Here is a 22,641-nt window from a genome sequence, read left to right as displayed (position 1 = left end):
GGACAATGCCAACAGCATGGGTTCAATTCTTGTTCTGCCTGAGGTGAGCTTATAACCTAACTCCCTGGCCCTGAGAGTGGAAGGCAAACCACTGAAAGAAAACTGACAAGGAAATGATTCAGGATTAAGCATCAGGAGACAATAAGCCGGGGACCTGCCTTTGGGCAGAGCACACACAAATGAATGATGAGTTGTTGGCTTATCCATTACCATTTATTTCAACTAACCAGAATTCTCAGGGCTTTGCTCTCCACCCCAATCAATAGGCTTCTCCATTCATGATCTAACCTTGTTTACTTGCGAAGTAACCTCACTGCACATTCATCAACTTTCCTCTGAGTGTATGCCTTCAGTGCATGTAATTTTCATTCTTCCTGTAATTCAGTAGTTGAATCACTGCATTGATCATCTTTTAATAATAAATGGAAATCTGTCCTTTTTCTATTCTTCAGGGACTGTTCTTCTGTCTTTCACAATTCAGCTGCCATGTCTTGTGGCTCCACAGATTTTCCAGTCCCGCTGAAATCAATGGATTTTTGGCTGGCCCACCACATTCGTTCATCTTTTTCACTGGTATTCTTTGCTTCATCAACTTCTCTGATCACAAATGTAACCCCCACATCTCCACTTCCACTTACAAAAAAAATGGTTTCCTATTTTGCAACTAAACACACCTTTTGAAGATTTAAATATTACCCTCATATAGCTGGGGTACATCTATAAACATGTCTTTTGCCCATCTGGACAGTATACAAGAAATAGTTTCTCTCTATTGCAATCTTTTTTTTTGCTGCCTGTATTTTACTCCTCATCTTCCTGATCACCAAATATGCTATGCTACAGATTTTTTGTTCTTACTGTATCCTCACTGGTTTGAATTTAAGATTTTCTTATTCATTTTTGGGATGTGGGTGTCACTGGCCAGAATTTATTATCCATCCCGAAATGTCCAAGAGAAAGTAGTGATGAGCCACTGTCTTGAATCACTGCAGCCTTTGTGGTGTATCCTACTCTTATTCATTCATCCCTTTCTAAAAGATAAATTCCTTACCCTGCTCAATCCTTTGCTCCTTCTACAATCCTCAGACTTTAATCCTGGCATCATTTTTTTCTTAAATTGTCTTTGGTATGTGAGTAAAACTGCAAAATCATATTTATTGCGCATCCCAAATTGCTGTGAGATGGCATTGGTGGACCACTTTCTATGATTACTTTTCAACTCAGTGGTTTGTTAGATCCTTTCAGAAGGCATTAAGAGTCAGCCACATAGAGTGAAAATGGAGTTCCATGTAGGCCAGACTAGGTAGGGTTGGCAGATTACCTGCCCCGAAGAACATTCATGAATCATTTGAGTTTTTAAGAATAATTGGTAGTTTTCACGATAATCTTTTCTGGTGCTGGCCACAAATGATCAGATTTTTAAGGAATTCAAATTTATTTATCCCTCATTTATCTCATTTTCTTTCTTGCTTTTTTGAACCTTGGTGGTACTCTGCATTATGGATCTTGGCTCTTCTTCACGTTTCAATCAAAAAGTTAAAGCATTAATTACACTTTTTGAGATCAAGCAAATAAAATTAATTCTGATTAACATTCTTTTTTCCCCACATCGCTATTTTCTTTCATTTTTAAATGTTGCGTTTAACCTCAGTGTTAATTACATCTTTGGGAGGATTACTGAGCTGAATAATGGGAAAGGGTTTAACTGACCCCGGTGAAGATACAGTCATAAGCCGAGTGCACTTGTGTGAAAATGTCACTTCAAATATTTATATATGTTAGTACAGTTCCTTCAAATGGCCATGCTCAGTAACTCTACAACTGATCAGGAACTGATCACAGCATTCAAAAAAGACTGAGTGAATTTATGGGAGGATTATCCAGTGCATAAAGTGAAGAATGGTGAATGGATAGATACGAATGTTAGTTTACACAGTCCAAAAATAGGTTTTGTTGGAATGCACATACTTCCTTGTCATGTGACAAAGTATTAGTGAAATAGAATAGTACAAGTGTTGCATTTAATGTGTAGATCCTGAAATCATAAAAATATGGGATGGAAAGTCATAGCTGAAGGATAATGCTAAATTCTTAGTCTCTTGTTCCTTTTGAAGGTATTTTCTTTCTCTTTCTCTTATGTTGTATGAATACAGGACTGGTGGAAAATAGTTATTGCCATCATAGCAATTGGACTCACTGGCTATCAGGTTGTAGAGGAATTTATTGAAATCCATTCTTCAAATACAAAGTTTACTCGCTGGAAGGATTGGAGAAGCAAGGAAATAATGAAGGATCTTAACCTGTGTCACCCAAGATGGCCAGAGGTACACAAAATGTCCGTATGAATTTTCTATGGAAAAGAGCATTTCAAACATTAAATAGTAAACTGTAGAAGCAATTTCCTGTAATTCTCTTAATAATTGTTTCGCAAGGAAAAATTAGTGTTGAATATTATTTAACTCTTGCAATGCCATTGAAAAGTTTCATACAGCCAAGCACTATTAAGCTCCAAAGGTAGCAATCTTTGCTTGATCTTGATGTGTAATTCTTAACATTTGGTGCTTTTGATTGGCTTCGAAATATTACTTCCACAGCAAAGAGCACGAATGATTCTACTGTCTACATATGAGGTGTGGCCAAAATAATGGGGAAAATGATAATTGTACAAATGGGCTGTAAAACAAACCTGTTGAAAAGAAGTTTTTAATAGAACAGTTGCCTAGTATATTAGCAGATATTTTCTTGAGTCATTGTTTTCAAAGAGATGTTATAATTTTGCTCCAAATTTCATCTTCACAATTGAAGCATCATCTGCTAATAATTTAATGCTTAATGTTGGGACTGGATGCATCTGTTTACAGCTACTGATTATCCTGTGCTAATTTGTCTTGACTGACAGGAGGAGTCATACCTAAAGAAACAGTTGGCTGGACTGGAAGAAATGCATCCCAACTATTTTAAAGATTTTTGGTAAACCTGTTGGTTAAAGTTCTTTCTTTCAGTTTGCAATGTGCATGGGTTGGTTATTAGTATGTGGTCTCCGATTCCCAGTCAGCCATTGATTATCTCTCCATGAGTGGTAATAAGAGCCCCACACCTTGTGTAAATGGAGCAGAAGCAGCCTGAAAATGGCAATGGGTGACATATTACCCTATTTATACTGGCACTGCAGCTGCTATCATTTTGAGTGGTATCTTGAACTGATTTTTTTTCTATTCATTCACAGGATGTGGGCTTCGCTGGCTGGGCCAGCATTTATTGCCCATCCCTAGTTGCCCTTCAGAAGGTGGTGATGATCTGCCTTCTTGAACCGCTGCAGTCCATGTGGTGTTGGTACACCCACAGTGCTGTTAGCAAGGGAGTTCCAGGATTTTGGCCCAGCGACAATGAAGGAACGGTGATATATTTCCATGTCAGGATTGTCCAAAAACGAGCTTGTTTCAGTTGGGAGGTCACATGTGATATGCCAACTGAGGTCCAGGAAGTAAATCGGATCCCCATTTCAATTCTGAGGGGAAAATGTTTTGAGTTTAAATTGCAAACACTTTGCAATAGGATTCCAATTTGCATAAACTTAGGCAGGCACCACATCTGCTTGCAAAACTCTGTTGGTTGACATTGAAATGCCTGGAATCTGAGGAGCTAAACAAATTTTTTTTCTTAAAAGCAGCCTTCCTGCCCTGTTTCCATCAAGCATGTTGGGTTAAACGTAAGAATCAGGAGCAGGAATAGGCTATTCAGCTCCTCAAGCCTGCTCAGCCATTCAATAAGATCATGGATGATCTGTTTGTGGCCTCAACTCCACATTCCACCTACCCCTGATTAATTCTTGCCTCCCATGTTAGTCAAGAATTTATCTACCTATGCCTAAAAATATTCAATGACCCTGACTCCACTGCTCTCTGGGGAAGAGAGTTCCGCAGAACCATGACCCTCAGAGAAAAAAAATCTTCTCATCTCCATCTTAAATGGGAGACCCCTTGTTTTTAAACTGTGTCCCCTAGTTCTAGTCTTCTCCCACAAGGGGAAACATCCCTTTCTGTATCCACTCTGTCAAGTCCTCTCAGGATCTATGGGCAGAATTTTACCCCCCAATGGGGGGGGGGAGTTCAAGAGCGGGTGCATGGAGGCGTGCCTCCAATCGGCGCCCCCAATTAGGGGCGCGCCGCCATTTTACGTGGGCGGGCCAATTAAGGACCGCCCAGCGTCACATTCGCAAGGAAGCGCTATGCGCTCCCGGTGCGGGTGGGGGGGGGCGGGGATTCCCTGAGCCAACAGTGCGCTCTTTCACACATGCGTTCAAAAGAATGCACTCATCTCCCTGAGGCTAAGTGCTGCCTCAGGGAGATTGGCTCCACATTAAAAAATGTTAAAAAACAGAGAAAAAAATTCCCTGACATGTCCCCTCATGTGGCGCATCTCCACGCGCCCGCTCCTGAACTTCCTCCACCGATGGGGGTAAAATTCTGCCCATAGATCCTGAGAGGACTTGACAGAGTGGATACTGGAAGGGATGTTTCCCCTTGTGGGAGGAGACTAGAACTAGGGGACACAGTTTAAAAATAAGGGGTTTGCCATGTCACATGAGTTGGGACATGTCAATCACTTTTAGTGACACTTTTATTAAATTTTTAAAAACTTACATGAAACCTCATCCTGCCCGTGGATGAGGTTTCATACTTTTTCCAATGTCCACCAGAGCTCCCGGCCTGCCCACCAACCTTGAGGTTGGACGGGCAGGTCCACTAATTACGTTAATTACTTTGTCAATGGCTTCAATAGGCCATTGACAGGTCGGCAGGCGCACAGCTGATTCGGCTGAGCCCCCGCCGACCTGAAAATTGAAATGATGTGGGGTGATGTCAGGAGTTCCGCCCAACGTCATCCCGCGTTGGCGAGCGGGCCCCGCCCCCCGACCGGGAAATCCTGGCCTGTATGTTTCAATAAGACCACCTCTCAATCTTCTAAACTCCAGTGGTTACAGGCCCAGCCTCATAAGATAACCCCACCTCCCCAGCCCCCTATCCCAGGTATCAGTTGAGTGAACATTCTCTGAACTGCTTCTAACGTATTTATATCCTTTAACTATGAAGGCCAAAAGTGTACACACTACTCCAGATGTGATCTCACTAAAGCAAAATATTCCTACTTTTATATTCCATTCCCCATGCAATAAATGATAACACTCTATTTGCCTACCTAATCACTTGCTGTACATGCATAGTAACCTTTTGAGATTCCTGTACCGGGACACCCAGATGCCTCTGTGCCTCAGAGCTCTCTCTATTTAAATAATACGCTACTTTTCTATTCTTCCTGCCAAAGTGGACAAGTTCACATTTTCCCACGTTTATACTCCGTGGGGAGAATTTTCGGCCCTGCAAGCGGGAGCGGGGCCCACTCGCCGAGGCGTAAAATGACACAGGGTGATGTCGGGCGTGCGTCCCAATGTCACCGCGCATCATTAGATTTTCTGCGCGCCCTTCGAACTGTCAAAGGCCTGTTAAGGCCATTAATTAACTAATTAAGGCTATTGAGAAAGCTGTCTGTCCAATCTTGAGGTCGGCGGGCAGGCGAAGAGCCCAGGTGGCCTTCGCATTTTTCATGGAACCTCATCCACAGGCAGGATGAGGTTTCATGAAGGGTTTATAAATTAAATACATTTTTTCATTAAAGTTCATTGGCATTTCCCAGCTCATGAAAGAGTGCACTCCCAACTGAGGGAACCCCTCCCCACCCCAGCCCGCACAACGCTTCCGGGCATGCGCTACGCTGGGTGGGCCTTAATTGACCGGCCCATGTAAAATGGCGGCACGACGCTGATCGGGTCCGCGTTCGCCGCACCCACCCCTGCACAACTCCCCCAACGGGGGGAAAGTTCTCTCCCATCTGCCAAATTTTTCCCCACTTGCTTAACCTATCTAAATCCCTTTACAGACCCCTTGGGCAGAATTTTCTGCCTGTCGGGCGGGCGGGCCCAACCCAATCTCCGGCAGGTGGGGAGCCAATCCCCGCCGGAGAAGCGGGTCCCGCTGCCATTTTAAGTGGGCAGGACAATTAAGGCCCATTCCCTGGCAGGAAACGCTATGAGCTTCCTGTGCAGGTGTGGGGGGGATATTCCCCAAATGCGAGAGTGCGCTCTTTCACGCATGTGCACGAAAGAGCGCACATCTCCCTGAGGCTAAGTGCTGCCTCAGGGAGATCGCTTACACTTGTACAAACATTAAAAATAGAAAAATTAAAAAATCCTTAACATATCCCCCTCGTGTGACAATGTCACACGAGATGGGACATGTTAATAAATTTCACTCAAACTTTATTAAAGTTTTTTAAACCCTACATGAAACCTCATCCCGCCAGTGGATGAGATTTCATGTTTTTTCAGAAGCCCACCGGGGCTCCTGGCCGACCCGCCAACCTTAAGGTTGAACGGGAAGGACCTTTAATTGTTTTAATTATCCTGTCAATGGCCTCAATTGGCCATTGACAGGTCGGCGGGCCCGCAGCTGATTTTGCTGCTCCCCCGCCTTCCTGAAAATTTAAATGGGGCGGGATGATGTCAGGGGTACCCGCCGACGTCATCCCGTGTCATTTTACGCATCAGCGAGCGGGCTCCTCCCCCTGCTCGCTGACGGCAAAATTCAGCCCCTTGGGTGGGATTTTCTGGCCCCGCCTGCTGGTGGGATCTTCTGGTCCCATCAAAAGTCAATGGACTTTTGCCGATCCTCCCATGGCAGGTCCTGCCATGACGGGGCTGGAAAATCCCAGCCCTTATGTTCTGTTCACAACTACCTACCTTTGTGTCATCAGCAAATTTAGCAACCAAACATTTGGTCCCTTCATTCAAGTCATTGATATAAATTTGAAAAATGTTGAGGCCCCAGCACTCCGCTCGCCACATCTTGCCAATACATAATAACTCATTTATGCCTACTCCCTGTTCCTGTTAGCTAACCAATCCTCCACCCATTCCAAATGTTACCCCCTACACCATGAGCTCTTATTTTGTGTAGTAACCTTTTAAAGTGGTACTTTGTCAAATGCCTTCTGGAAAACTAAACACAGCACATCCACGGGTTCCCCTTTATCCATGTTACTTGTTACTTCCTCAAAGAACTCCAATAAACTAATCAAAAGAGATTTCCCTTTCACTAAACCATGTTGACTCTGCCTGATTTCACTGATATTTTCCAAGTGCCCCACTTAATAATATATTCCAGCAATTTCACTGCGACAGATGTTAAGCTAACTTGCCTGTAGTTTCCTGCTTTCTGTCTCCCTCCATTCTTGAACAGTGGAGTCACATTTGCTATTTTTCAATCTGATGGGACTTTCCAGAATCTAGGGAATTTTGAAAAATTAAACCTAATGCATCTACTATCTCAGCTGCCGCTTCTTTTAAGACTCTAGGATGAAGCCCATCAGGACCTGGAGGGACACAGGATCTGTTCAGTACATCTGCCATTTTCTTATTTTCCATTATTAATTCCCTATTCTCACTGCCTGGAGGACCAACGTTCACTTTAAGTAAACTTTTCCTTTTTAAATACCTGTAGAAACTCTTACTTTCTGTGTTCATATTTATAGCTAGCTTTCTCTCATACTCTAATTTCTCCCTCCTTTTTAAACTTCGGTCATTCTTTGCTGTTCTTTATATCCTGTCCAAGCATCCGACCTGGCACTATCCTTGTGGAATTATTACCTTTTCTTTCATTTTTAACTTCCTTAGTTAGCCATGTATGGTGCATCCTTCCCTTAGTCTTTCTTTCTCATTGGAATGTATCTTTTCTGACTATTCTGAAATATCTCCCTTAACGTCTGCCACTGCATCTCTCCTGACCTTTCCCTTAACCTAAATTCCCAGTTCACTTTAGACAGGTCTGTCTTCATTCCTTCATAATTGCCCTTATTTAAGTTTAAAACACAAGTCTTAGATCTACTCCTCTCAACTCAAACTGAATGTGGGATTCAATCATATTATAGTCAGTGCTACCGAGGGGTACCTTCACTATGAGGTCATTAAGCAATCCTGTCTCATTGCACAATACTTGATCTAGTGTAACCTGCTCTTTGGTCAGTGTTAGAACATGCTACTCTAAGAAACTGTGAACTCTTATGAACTCCTCCAGACTACCTTTGGACCAATCAGATTGGCAATCAACACGTAGATTAAAATCACCCCAATTATTGCTGTACCTTTTCTCACAAGCCCTCATTATTTCTTCCAGTATGCTTCGCCTACAGTGTGGTTACTATTAGGGGCCTATAGACCATTCCCACAAGTGACTTCTTATCTTTACTATTTCTCAACTCCATCCAAACTGATTCTGCAACTTGGGGCAGCATTTTCCGGTCGGCGAGCGGGGGCGGGGCCCGCTTGCCGACGCGTAAAATGACGCAGGGTGACGTTGGGCGTGCGTCCCGATGTCACCCCACGTTATTTGGACTCTCAGTTCGGCAGTCTATTAAGGCCATTAAAAAAGTAATTAAAATGATTAATGGACCTGCCCCTCCGACCTTAAGGTTGGCGGGGAGGCGAAGGGCCCAGGTGGCCTTCCGATAAAGCATGAAACCTCATCCACGGGTGGGATGAGGTTTCATGAAGGATTTAAAATGTTCGGAAAATTTTTAAATAAAAGTAATGGACATGTCCCAGCTCATGTGACAGTGGCACATGAGGGAAAATGTCAGGAAAACTTTTTCTTACCTTTAATAAATTTTTAAATGTTCAACTGATCTCCTTGAGGCAGCACTTTGCCTCAGGGAGATCTGTGCGCTACTCTGCGCACATGTGCAGAAAAGCACACAGACCTGTTCAGGGAATCCCGCCCCCCCACCAAATAGGGAGCGCATAGTGCTTCCTGGCGCACGTCACGCTGGGCAGGCCTTAATTGGTCCGCCCATGTAAAATGGTGGCACGCCCCCAACTGGGGGCGCCGATCGTGAACCCGCCTACCTGCTCCCGATCCCGCACAACCCCCCCGACGGGGGGAAAATGCTGCTCTTGATCTTCAGAACTAAGGTCATCGCTCTCTATCGTAACAATGTCATTCTTAATTAAAAGAGATATTCCTCAACCTTTTTCTATCTTCCTGTTGTTTCTAAATCTCATGTACTCTTGAATATTCAGGTCCCAGTCTTTGCCATCCTGCAACCATGGGCAGGATTTTACGCATCGGCGAGCGGGAGCAGGGTCCGCTCACTGATGTGTAAAACTCGGGAACTCCCGACGTCACCGAGCCCCATTTAAATTTTCAGGAAGGCGGGGGTGCAGCAAAATCAGCTGCGCACCTGCCGACCTGTCAATGGCCAATTGAGGCCATTGACAGAGGCAATTAAGTAATTAAAGGACCTGCCCGTTCAACCTTAAAGTTGGCGAGCAGGCCAGGAGCCCCGGTGCGAATTGGAAAAAGCATGAAATCTCATCCACAGGTGGGATGAAGTTTCATATAGCTTTAAAAAATTTTAATAAAGTTTTTGTGAAAATTATGGACATGTCCCAACTCATGTGACATTGTCACATGAGGGGACATGTTAGGTAAATTTTACTTTTCTATTTTTAGGTTTTTGACATTTAGAGCCGATCTCCCTGAGGCTGCACTTAGCCTCAGGGAGATGAGTGCGTTCTTTCGTGCGCAGGCGCGAAAGAGTGCACTCTTGATTTTGTGATTTTCCCCCCCCTCCGCCTGCACAGGGAGCACATAGTGCTTCTTTGCAGACGTCACGCTGGGTGGGCCTTAATTGGCCCACCCACGTAAAATGGTGCCACGCCTCTGATCGGGGGCACTGATCGGAAGCACGCCAGTGCGCGCGAGCCCTTCAACTTCCCCCCCTGACGGGGGGAAAATTCAGCCCCATGCCTCTGTAATGGCTATCAGATCATACATCTTTATTTCTGTTTGTACTGTTACTTCATTTGTTTTGTTACGAATGCTATATTCAGATATAGAGCCTTTAGTTCTGCATTTTTACTATTTTTGTAACCTGTAGCCTTATCTTCTGGCACATTCTTAGGTTTGTACACGCTGTGCCTTCCTGCTACGCTTGGATCATCATTTCCCTTATTTCCTACCTTGCCCTCTTGCCTTATTTTCTCTATTTAAATTTATTGCATCTCCTGAACTTTGATTCCTCACCCTCACTATTTAGTTTAAAGCCCTTTCTACCGCTCTAGTTATATAACATGCCAGAACACCAGCCCCAGTAAGGTTTGGGTGAAGACCATGCCAATGGTACAGCTCCCACTTTCCCCAATATTGGTGCCACTGCCCCACAAATGAAAACTCATTTCTCCCACACCCAATATTTGAGCCACACATTTCACACACATCTGATTTACCTTACTTCAATTTTCTCATGGCTCAGGAGATTATTAACCTCTGAGGTTTTGCTTTTTAATTGAGTCCCTATCTGCTCATACTACCTCTTTCCTAGTTCTTCCTGTGCTGTTGGTACCTACATGGACCATGACCACTGGATCCTTCCCCTCCCACTGCAAGTCCTTCTCCAGCCCAGAGCAGATGTTCTGAACCCTGGCACTGGGCTCATGTTCCCAGCTGCAAAAAATTGTGTCAATCCCCCTGACTATACTATCCCCTACTTCCATTACATATGAACCCCCGCCCCACTGCCCCACTTCCTGTACCATGGCGCCATGGTCAGTTTGCTCATCCACCCTGCAGCCGCCGCTTTCGTCCATACAGGCTGAAGAACCTCAAACCTGTTGGACAATTAAGGCTCCTCCACTTCTACTTTCTGGGTCCCCATACCTGCCTCACTCATAGTCACACCCTCTGTCCCTGACCACTGACCAAATCAGAAGACCATATCCTCAGGGCTGTGACTGCCTCCTGGTACAAAGTGTCGAAGTAACTTTTCCCCTCCCTGATGCATCAGTGTCTGCAGCTCTGCCTCCAGCTCAACAACTCTGAGCTGAAGCTTCTCAAGCCGCAGATACTTACTGCAGAAATGTTTGCCCCAGATCGTACTGGTATCCAGGATCTCCCACATTCTGCAGTCGCAATACACCATCTACCCTGCCATCTTTAGTATGTGTTAATTAATTTTTCTTAATTAATTTACAATTAATAAACATTGCAGCTCCCAATAAGCTTTACTACAGCTTGTAAACCTTATACTACAACTGATAAAATCCTAGGCCTGAATCTTCTGGTCGGCGTGCAGGGGCGGGCCCCACTTGCCGACATGTAAAATGATGCGCGATGATGCCAGGCATGCATCCCGACGTCACATCGCGTCATTCAGATCGTCAGTTCAGCGGGCGCGCACCGGAGTCAGCTGCGCGCCTGCCAAACGGTCAAAGGCCAATGAAGGCCATTCAAAAACCACTTGAATCAATTAACAGGGCTGCCCTTCCAACCATAAGGCTGGCGGGCAGGCGAAGAGCCCAGGCAACATTCGCATTTATCATGAAACCTCACCCACAGGTATATTTAGTAAAATATTTTATTAAAATTGATTGACGTGTCCCAGCTCATGTGACACTGTCACATGAGGGGACATGTCTGAATATTTTTTTTTCTTTATTTAAATTTTCCATAAGCCAAGAAATCTCCCTGAGGCTTCTGTGCTCTTTCACGCACATGCGTGAAAGAGCGCAGGCCCCGACTCTCCCTTACCCCCCCCCCACCCGTACAGGGAGCGCTCAGCGCTTCCAGGTGCACGTCACGCTGGCTGGGCCTTAATTGGCCCGCCCACGCTAAATGGCGGCGCGCAGTCGATCGCAGGCGATGATCAGCTTCGCGCCCACTCCCGATCCGCCCGCCCGACAGGGAGAAGATTCTCCCCCTAAAATTACTAATAAATTACATGAGTTTTGATTGTAAATGAGCAAAATAGTCACCAACCAATCACATCTGTTTTCCTGTGATGCCACACTTTGATTTCTCTCAGAACACGGTCACTGCTCTCATCTGGAGCCACAGACTGGACTGAATTGGACTGTTTCCAGGTCCTCTTTTCACCTGCTCTTCTGGGTGGTGGCCACAGCCTCTGAGTCCTCTTTTTTTGCCTGCTCTTCTGGATGCTTTGATCGCTTCATTTCATCCCTGTTTGTGGGAGCTTGCTGTGTGCAAGTGGCTGCTGAGCTTTATACAATAAAACAGAGATTGCTCTTCAAAAGTACTTCAGAAGTAAAACGCCTTAGGACATCCTGAGGTGATGAAAGGCACTGTTGAATGCAAGTTCTTCATTTTGTGTGTCCAGTGTTTTAGTAATCATGGGCAGAATTTTTCAGTTGGCGGGCGAGCTCGGTGGGAGCAGGCAAGGGCGGTTGTGGAGCCACCCGTGATTGGCTCCGTGCCGCCATTTTACGCGGGCGGGCCAGTTAAGGCCTGTCCAGCGTAATACGCGAGCGGCAGCGCTTAGCGCTACCTGTGCGAGGAGGGAGAGTCGGGGCCAGTGCTCTTTCGCGCAGGGCTTCAATCTCCCTGAGGCGGCTCCGTGCCTCAGGGAGATTGAAGGGCTTCTGAAATTATTAAATAAGAGATTTATAATTTTATTTAAACATGTCCCCTCGAGTGTCACATGAGATGGGACATTTTTTATTTTAATGAAATTTTTATTTATTTATTTAATAAAAACCTTAGGAAACCTCATCCTGCTCGTGGATGAGGTTTCCTAAAAAACGCGAAGGCCGCTTAGATTTTCGCCTGCCCACCAACCTTAAGGTGACGGGCAGCATTTACAATAACCTTAACTAGATCCTTAATGGCCTTATTAGGCCGTTTACATATTGGCGGGCACGCAGCTGACTCTGGCGCACGCCCGCCGAACGAAACATCGCTACTCAGCGCGATGACATCGGGACGCATGCCTGATGTCATTGCGCGCCATTTTATGCGTTGGTGTGTCGGGCCCGCTCCCACACGCTGACTGAAAAATTCTGCCCCATGTGTTTTGATGGGGATATTGATGTTCAGGTACATTGATAATTTCTGTACTTTCAACCCCCATTCTTCCTCAGTCTGCCCTGATTCATGGAACAAAGGGTGGGTGCATAGCATGCTGCTGCCAATGTCTTCTGTCAATGACTAAGGAGGAGTGGAGACACTGCCCAAGTGCAATTCTCCTCTCCAATTATCCCTCCACTCTATTGGGAGAGACAGCTGCCTCTAATCAGTACCCAGCCAGTTAACCTAATTTGGATTGAAAGGAGGTAGAGTAGGATTAAAAGGGCTGAATTTTAGCTCCCAAGTCAGGATTGTACCTGATGCAGGAGAAAATTCCCCTAATCTTCTGATTTTGATCCCTGGGGTTGTGCGGGGGATGTAGGGTTGGTGGTGTCAGAGGGGCCAGGTTGTAACTTGAGTCGGGTCCGCCACTCCCAGAAAGAGTCTGGAGCCAGACACAGGGTATGCTGCGTGCTGAGGCGGGTTGGTTAAATGACCTGCCTTGGTGCTCACGGACTTCATCCCAATTCTTTTTTAAAGAAAACCACAATCAAACCAAAAGCACCCCTCATGCCTCTTCACCTTCTCACAGATTCCCCATGCCTCATCCATGTCAACCTATGCCTCTACCCATGCCTCATGCCCCTCAGACCCTCCATGCTAACTCACACACTCCATGCCACCTCATGCCCCCACACCCCCATGGCCCCTCAGCCAACCTATGCTCCTGTAATCACCCTCATGGCCCTTTAAAGCCCCTATCCCAAATTACTGCCATTTCATGCCAACCCATGACCCCGACCCACCATCCTTTACATTTACACCTTCCATGCCAACTCACCCAGTATCCACCATGTGCAGACCTCAGGAGCCATGGTGAGATGAAATAAAATGAAGTCCTAAATGTATATTGCAGGCTTCACTATTTAAAAAAAAAACACGAATTCCTTAAAAAAACTATACATTTAAACTCCTTCCAAGTACATAATCCTTTATGAAAACACATCAAAGACAGCTAATCTCTTTATAACCACATGGAGCTGTCAATCAAACTGTGAACCAAGAAGGCCCATTTGTGATAATGATAGGTTGTGGAAGCAGTTAAGCAGCACTAATCCTATAATGATACCCCTTAGACTTAGGAGAGCAAGTGAAATTACAAGCTGAGTTACAACAGGCTGTTTTTTTTTCCCCCCAAAATTTCCAGGGCTTGGAATTTAATTGACTTGACAGCTTGACAGTTCCACTGAGTTTATCCACTTTTTATGCACATTCATGTCTATTCTTAACAATATCAAAGGGGCATCTTACCTCTCCCAAAGGGGCACCTTACCTCTCCAAAAGGATATCCAACATTTCCAAAAAAAACTCTGGCAGCTTTAGACCTTTTCCTCAAATATCTAAAGACCACGAGTTGTGGTTTGGTCATCCCAGTAATGAAAACTGCACTCGTTTGAAGGCAGCAGCACTTTTACATGTGCAGCTGCCTCCCTGAACCATAGATGTGCAAACTATAACCCACTCCAGTTCTTACGCCTCCCTCTCCCCCAACACCCCTGGCGAAAATGGTGTGTGCCAAATTCGGGGGAAGGGACTTCCAGAATCGGGGCTCGGGCACCATTTTGGCTAAGGCATGGAGCTTCTCCAGCTTTGTGAAAATTCAAGTCAAACTGTACCTGTTCTGCAGCATTGTTAGTATATTAATGCTGAGCACCAACTGTACTTGCTTATACTTAACATAACTATTGCCATTTTTTTTTCCAGGAACCTGTTTGACTGGATGGTTTATCTGCTGCTCTTTGCTCTGATAGCAACTCATGTGGTTGATCTGACAACGGACAATGACTTTATTCACATTGCGCACATTCGACTATTTGCTGTGACTATCATATTCCTTTGGCTTCGGCTCATGAAGCACGTCCGAGCTATCAGGTGTGTAGCTCACTGATTTGTTCTTTTCCCTCAAATAAGATGTCTTTTGATTATGATACTTTCCTTCCCTGTTCTCAACACTGCAATACACGTTCCATGATGCATAAAGTAATGCAGGTGAATTCTATGCATTACATTCTCTTATATTTCCATTTGGTTTGTTTTAAAAAAAATCATAGTTCACATGAGAGTTCTACTGCTCAATTTCAGGTTTGAAATTTGCTGCAGTGATTTTATGACTATTATTCTCTAAAATGCGGGGCTGGATTTTAGAGTCCCCAGCTGATGGATTTCTAGACAGGAGGACTCGTAAAATCCAATGGGTGGCCTGTCTGCCACCTTACTGCCTGCCTCTGACATGTCTGAAATTTTACAGTGGGTGGTGGAGGTGTCAGGTGGCCTGTCTGCCCTGGGGCTTATTGAGGACTTTAAGTGGCAATAGCCACTTAAGGGCCTCATCCTGCTTCTGCTGCTATTTTCTCCACGTTGGGGTGAGGCCCGTGACCTATGGGATGAGTGGCAACTTTAGCTGTACAGGCTCATGTTGGACGGGGTTGGTGAGACCTCCTTTGCAGGACAGCTCCTGGGTCCATCAGAGGCAGCTCTCTTCCACCACCAGCCCCTGCTGCCCGCCACCAGCCCTTACCCTCCCCACTGGCCTCTCAGACCCAAACCCCAAACCCCATGTCTGACCCTGCCAGCCTCGTCCCGACAATACCCTGGATTTATTTTAAGCCCATGCTCCTCTTTGTCAGGACTGTCTGTAGTCCCAGCAGTGGCCACCACTCCCACCTAGCACTGCTGGCCAATCGGGACTCCCTCCTGAGATAGGGGAGCAAGCCTTGCCTGAAGGCAATTAACGCTGCATTGAATTGCTGCAGGGCAGCCAGCAGAATCATAGATGGGGCTCCCCACCAAACTTTTAAGCCAAGAGATTTGGGAGGGGGTTGGAGTTTTGGCAGGGACCACGGCATTCAATAAAATCCAGCCTATTTAAAAACTACATTCATTTTATTCACAGATTGAATGCAATACTGATAGGAAGTTTTACCAACCAGTGCTTTTTTTATACATTTACTGCTCTTTCTCTCTGCTCTCCCCATCTCAAAAATGCATGTTAACAATTGGATGAGAAGAACAGGCTTAATTATGTAGTGTCCCCTCCTGCAATTGTCGCACTGCCTTCCAACATATGATTGGTGATTACTTTAGAAAGATAGTGAAGAATTATCAGTACCTATTAACCATACCATAGCAAGTGTCATTGGCTTTAAGTAGGGAGCAGAGATGATTTATCCTGTGTCATGTACAGTTCTCTGCAACATAACTTGTCCCCGACTTTCTTCAGCTGCTACTGTTGAGCCAAAAGGTGTACACAAACAATCCCAGGTGATGCATCCTCCGAAATTTTTTTTTCATTGCAAGGAGTTTTTCAATGCAAGGAGTATTGTCGGAAAGGCAGATGAGCTTAGGGCATGGATTGGCACGTGGGATTATGACATTATTGCTATTAATGAGACTTGGTTGCAGGAGAGGCAGGACTGGCAGCTCAATGTTCCGGGGTTCCCTTGTTTCAGACGTGATAGAGGGGGAGGGATGAAAGGGGGAGGAGTGGCATTACTAGTCAGGGAAAATATCACAGCTGTGCGTAGACAGGACATCCCAGAGGGCTCGTCTACAGAGGCCATATGGGTGGAGCTGAGGAACGGGAAAGGTGTGACCACACTAATAGGGTTGTATTATAGACCGCCCAATAGTCAGAGAGAATTGGAGGAACAAATCTGTAGAGAGATAGCAGACCGATGTAAGAAACAGAAAGTTGTGATAGTAGGAGAATTTAACTTTCCATATTGACTGGGACTCCCATACTGTAAAAGGGCTGAATGGCTTGGAGTTTGTCAAATGTGTTCAGGAAAGTTTTCTAAATCAATATATAGAGATACCAACGAGAGAGGATGCAACACTTGATCTCCTATTAGGGAACCAGACAGGTCAGGTGACAGAAGTATGTGTAGGTGAACATTTTGGGCCCAGTGACCACAATGTCATTAGTTTTAAGTTAATTATGGATAAGGATAGGTCTGGTCTTCGAATTGAGATTCTAAATTGGAGAAAGGCCAATTTTGTGGAAATGAGAAAGGATTTAGGAAGAGTAGATTGGGATAAGTTGTTTTTTGGCAAGGATGTGTTCAGTAAGTGGAAGGCATTCAAAGGCGAAATTTTGAGAGTGCAGAGTTTGCATGTTCCTGTCAGGGTTAAAGGCAAAGTTAACAGGCATAGGGAACCTTGGTTTTCAAGGGATATTGGCGATCTGGTTAAGAAGAAGAGAGAGGCGTATAGCAGGTATAGGCAACAAGGAGCAAATGAGGTACTTGTAGAGAATAGAAAATGTAAGAATATACTAAAGAAGGAAATCAGGAAGGCAAAAAGAAGACATGAGGTTGCTTTGGCAGATAATGTGAAGGTAAACCCGAAGGGTTTTTACAAGTATATTAGGAGTAAAAGGATAGTAAGGGACACAGTTGGTCCCCTTGAAGATCAGAGTGGTCACCTATGTGTGGAGCCTCACGAGATGGGGGAGATCTTAAACAGTTTCTTTACATCAGTATTTACTCAGGAAACTGGCATAGTGTATAAGGAAGGAAGGGAAACAAGCAGTAGTGTCATGGAACATATAGAGATTAAAGAGGAGGAGGTGCTTGCTGCCTTACAGCGAATAAAGGTAGATAAATCCCCGGGCCTGACATGATATTCCCTCGGACCTTGAGGGAGACTAGTGTAGAAATTGCAGGGGCCCTGGCAGAAATATTTAAAATGCCCTTAGCCACGGGTGAGGTGCCGGAGGATTGGAGTGTAGCTCATGTTGTTCCGTTGTTTAAAAAAGGCTCCAAAAGTAAACCAGGTAATTACAGGCCAGTGAGCCTGACGTCAGTAGTAGGTAAATTATTGGAAGGTGTTCTGAGAGATCGGATATACAATTATTTGGACAGCCAAGGGCTGATTAAGGATAGTCAGCATGGCTTTGTGCATGGTAGGTCGTGTTTAACGAACCTTGTAGAGCTTTTTGAGGAGGTTACCAAGAAAGTAGATGAAGGAAAGGCTGTGGATGTTGTCTACATGGACTTTAGTAAGGCCTTTGACAACGTTCCACATGGGAGGTTAGTTCAGAAGGTTCAGACACTTGGTATCCATGGAGAGGTTGTAAACTGGATTCGAAATTGGCTGTGTGAGAGAAGACAGAGAATGGTAGTGGATGATTGCTTCTTAGACTGGAGGCCTGTGACTAATGGTGTGCCTCAGGGATCTGTGCTGGGACCATTGTTGTTCGTTGTCTATATCAATGATCTGGATGATAATGTGGTAAATTGGATCAGCAAGTTTGCTGATGACACTAAGATTGGAGGTATTGTGGACAGCGAGGAAGGCTTTCAAAGCTTGCAGAGGGATCTGGACCAACTGGAAAAATGGGCCAGAAAATGGCAGATGGAATTTAATGCAGAAAAGTGTGAGGTGTTGCATTTTGGAAGGACAAACCAAGGTAGGACATACACAGTAAATGGTAGGGCACTGAGGAGTGCGGAGGAAAAAAGGGATCTGGGAGTTCAGATACATAATTCCCTGAAAGTGGCGTCACAGGTAGACAGGGTTGTAAAGAAAGCTTTTGGCATACTGACCTTCATAAATCAAAGTATTGAGTATAGGAATTGGGATGTTATGGTGAGGTTGTATAAGACATTGGTGAGGCCAACTTTGGAGTATTGTGTGCAGTTCTGGTCGCCTAACTACAGGAAGGATATCAGTAAGATTGAAAGAGTGCAGAGAAGATTTACTAGGATGTTGCCGGGTCTTCAGGAGTTGAGTTACAGGGAAAGATTAAACAGGTTAGGACTTTATTCCTTGGAGCATAGAAGAATGAGGGGAGTTTTGATAGAAGTTTACAAAATTATGAGGGGTATAGTCAGAGTAAACGTGAGTAGGCTCTTTCCACTTAGATTAGGAGAGATAAACACGAGAGGACATGGCTTTAGGGTGAAAGGGGAAAGGTTTAGGGGGAACATTAGGGGGAACTTCTTCACTCAGAGAGTGGTGGGAGTGTGGAATGAGCTGCCATCTGATGTGGTAAATGCGGGCTCACTCTTAAGTTTTAAGAATAAATTGGATAGATACATGGATGGGAGAGGTCTGGAGGGTTATGAACTGGGTGCAGGTCAATGGGACTAGCGGAATAATATTTCGGCACAGACTAGAAGGGCCGAGTGGCCTGTTTTTCTGTGCTGTAATGTTCTATGGTTCTATGGTTCTATTAAGAGAAATGTTCCCCCATCTGACAGCACATCTGATCATGAAAATTTAATTTAGGTCAAATGCGTAAGTTTGGTTCGGTTACTTGTGTGCTAAAATCATTGCAAAGAATGAGGTCTAGTGTTGTTTGCATGTAACATCTCTGTTACACCAGCATCTGAATGTAGGATGAAGAGCCGATAAAAGGTTAACGATGAACCGTTAACTCTGTTTCGTATTTCTAGCATTTCCTAATTTTATTTCGGATCTCCAGCATCTCCCACGCACCAGAGTAAATCTCCTGTGGCGTTGCTTATGATTAATAAGAATAGAGGAAAAATTAAGCTGACAGCCACCAGTTTTGTGCTTCTATAATGGGTATCAGGTCACCAAAGTTTGCACCACAATCTGTTGCAGCTAATCAGGAGCAAAAGTGTGCTGGATGCCATATTGTCTTGGGTGGCTTATAGTTGTCCAGGTGCCTGCCTAAATAGGCATCAGGCTCCTTAAATATGTATTTTGGGGCCCTGTGCCTTTCGTACGGTCCTGATTGTGAAATTCATGTAGAAACGGGTTGGGTTTATGCAGTGTATGCTTCACCTAGTTATATCAGACCTAACCAGTGATCCTCAAAGGGATCACGTGAGGCTGCTCAAAAAAGCAGGAGTGCATCTCCCAGGCCCACAGAAAAACTCTACCCTTCTGTCCAAGCCTTTGAGGCCCCCCTCAAGGATTGCCTTCCACAACCCAGATCCAACCCAAAATACTGCAGATGCTGGAAATATGAAATATAAACAGAAAATGCTGAAAATACTCAGGTCAGGCAGCATCTATGGAGAGAGAAACAGAGTTGACGCTTCAGGTTAAGTTTCTTATATATACATTACAGATGTATATAAAACTATTATGCATTTCTGTAAGAGTGATTATATGTTGGAAAATGTGCTACATTGTTGCTGTGGCAACTTAATTTCATAAGGGCCGAGGATTGAAGATTGAGAATATTTTCCATTAGGGAAAGAGCAGTCTGAATTCCCACCCTCTCAGAATGGTAAGTTACGGTCGAGCATCTTCCCAACCTCTTGGCATTCTCCATTATATATTTTATGTAAATGTGATTTTTGACAACAGCAGCCGCATTATATCCAGAGTTAGAATTTTAAAAATTTGTTTCTTGTACATAGAATTGCATTGAGTCTGTATTTAGCCCAATTGATCTATGCCAGAGTTTATGCTCCACACAAGGCTCCAGAGCCTCTCTTCATGAATGTCCTAATGCCTCTAACTGTATCAGCATATCCTTTCTCCTTCATGTGCTTATCTACCTTCCCTTTAAATGCATCTATGCTATTCGCCTCAACTATTCCTTGTGGTAGCATATATTTATAATGAAAAGAGGCCCAGTCAGTTCAGTCATTGCAGATAAATATATCCGTTCAATTCTGGTACTATCCTTGTGAATCCTTGCCTCTAATGTCCTTTATGGTATGGAAATCAGTCTGTACACAGTTCTCTAAGTGTGGTCTAACCAGTGTTAACATGAACATAAGTATTAACATAAACATAAAGAATTGCTTTTTTCAATTCTATCCCTCTAGAAATGGACCCACTCATTGGTTTGCTTTCTTATGTCCCTATTAACTCGCATCACTAATTTTGGTGTTTTGTCTACCTGTACCTCCAGATCCCTTTGCTCCTCTGTCACATTTAAACTCTTATTATCCAAACAGTATGTGGCCTCCTTATTCATCCTACCAAACTGTAACATCTCACACTTCTATTTATTTATTTGTATAATATTGTTAATTTTCTCATTCAGAGCTCTGGGACCTTTCATTGTAATGCTTGGAAAGATTATCGTCGACCTCTTGAAGTTCCTCTTTATTTATGGAGAGTTTTACATTCCTTTTGCTTGTGCATTTTGGATCATATTTGGTGGTAAGTCTTGTGTTTACCCGCAGATCATTAGATGGAAATCACATTTTATCATTTTGTTGAGACTAGAGGACAATATATCTCCTTTGGACAAAAGATTAACAAATGCCCATATTTCTCAATAATTAATGAACTGTTGATGAGCTTGCAGAAGAGTGTGACCGTAAAAGGAGCAATTTCTGCCAATACAGTTTCATTAGTGGGCCATTAACAAGTGCTCTCCCATTTCTCATTAAAAGAGGAATTTCAACCCTATCATCAGAACACTGAAAGCTACTGATGTTTCTGGGATTACAGAATCATGACTCACCAAGAAGATAATAATTATTTCGAAATATATGGATAATAAAGATAACCCAAAGAACAGAAGTGACAGGAGCAGCTTTATCTGTCGGAAGAATTTGGAAATTGAGGAAGGTTCATTTGATATTCCTGGGGGTAAACACAAAGCTAAATGGTCATTAGGCAAATGGAGGATAGCATTAAAAATCTGTGCTGCAAACTCCTTAGGTAAAATGATGACAGTGGATTATAGAATGAGATAAGAAAGATGGAGAATATAAATACCATCAGTCTGCAGTTAGCAGTGCATGCTCACTGTGACTGATGCCAGGTTTTCTAAAACAGACACTTTCATCAAGTTCCCTGTGGATAACTAGAAACTGCAGGATAATGTTATAGTTTGTGTAGATTGTAGAAGGTGGGATGGAGTGGGGAAGGTTGGGTCTATTTTTGGTCCCCTTTGCATCATAGGGGCATAGCTCAGGGAGTTTCAGGGTTTCCCTAGTACACCATCCCATTGGCCCAAAGGAACCGAAGCTTGCTGAGAACAGCTGTGGGTTCCAATATGTATTTAGTAGGGATTCCAACCTGATAGACGGAGCAGGTAGCAATCCTGGAGAGAATGGATTACCTACAAAGTTCCTTTAGGAGTAACAGAATTGACGGCTGCTCTGTCCCTACAAGGCCTGCCCTGGGCCTCACTTCTATGCTGGAACTGGCCCAAAATTCTAGGTCTCAGTGAAAGTTGGTGCCTGATTACAGGTTCAATGTGCCTGTTCCAACCATGCTAAAGATTCCACCCCAGAATTCAAGATACTGTCTGTAGCTTCCACTTTGGATTACTCTGGATTCTGTTCTACTGCAATTGTGCCAGTGGAATAAGTGCATCAGAACTTGTAAAATTGTAAGAATGAACAATCGCAGAAGAAGCAAGTAATGATTCACAGTGTCTTTTGCTTTGACTACATTCGGAGACAAGGTACATCTCCACAAATGGGAAAGGCGTGTCAAACAAATCCAGAGCTCCCTAGGTGACAAAAGAGATAGAGAGTAAGATGAAGCAGAAAAAGGGTGCATATGACAGATGTCAGGTGCTTAATACAATTGAGAGATCTGGCAGCCAGCTGCCTTGTTAGATGATAGTTTGTGCTTTGGTTGTGAATTCTGTGTTCAGCGAAACTGGAGTGTCCTCTCCAGGGTACAAACCTGGGCAAATAGAGAATCAGGCTGAATAAAGAAGGTTCAGAGGGGAAGTGATAAACAAATAAGAGAAGAAACTGGCAGCTAAAATTAAAGGGAA

At 44.2% G+C, this 22,641-nt stretch overlaps 1 protein-coding gene across 1 annotated transcript in view; it reads left to right on the top strand.

Annotated features, from left to right (window-relative positions):
- LOC144679298 (transient receptor potential cation channel subfamily V member 6) overlaps window positions 1–22,641 on the top strand; it is a 67,557-nt gene that overhangs the window by 19,866 nt on the left and 25,050 nt on the right. Inside the window, exons 7-10 of the mRNA XM_078539678.1 lie at window positions 2,154–2,324; window positions 2,900–2,970; window positions 14,676–14,843; window positions 20,944–21,062. Of these exons, the coding sequence (XP_078395804.1) occupies window positions 2,154–2,324; window positions 2,900–2,970; window positions 14,676–14,843; window positions 20,944–21,062 (529 nt within the window). The remainder of the gene's footprint in view (window positions 1–2,153; window positions 2,325–2,899; window positions 2,971–14,675; window positions 14,844–20,943; window positions 21,063–22,641) is intronic.

The sequence above is a fragment of the Cetorhinus maximus genome, chromosome 4, assembly GCF_964194155.1.
Source record: "Cetorhinus maximus chromosome 4, sCetMax3.hap1.1, whole genome shotgun sequence".
NCBI lineage: Eukaryota > Metazoa > Chordata > Chondrichthyes > Lamniformes > Cetorhinidae > Cetorhinus > Cetorhinus maximus.
Note: the sequence above shows the minus strand (reverse complement) of the source record. Positions and strands in the feature narration are given on the sequence as shown.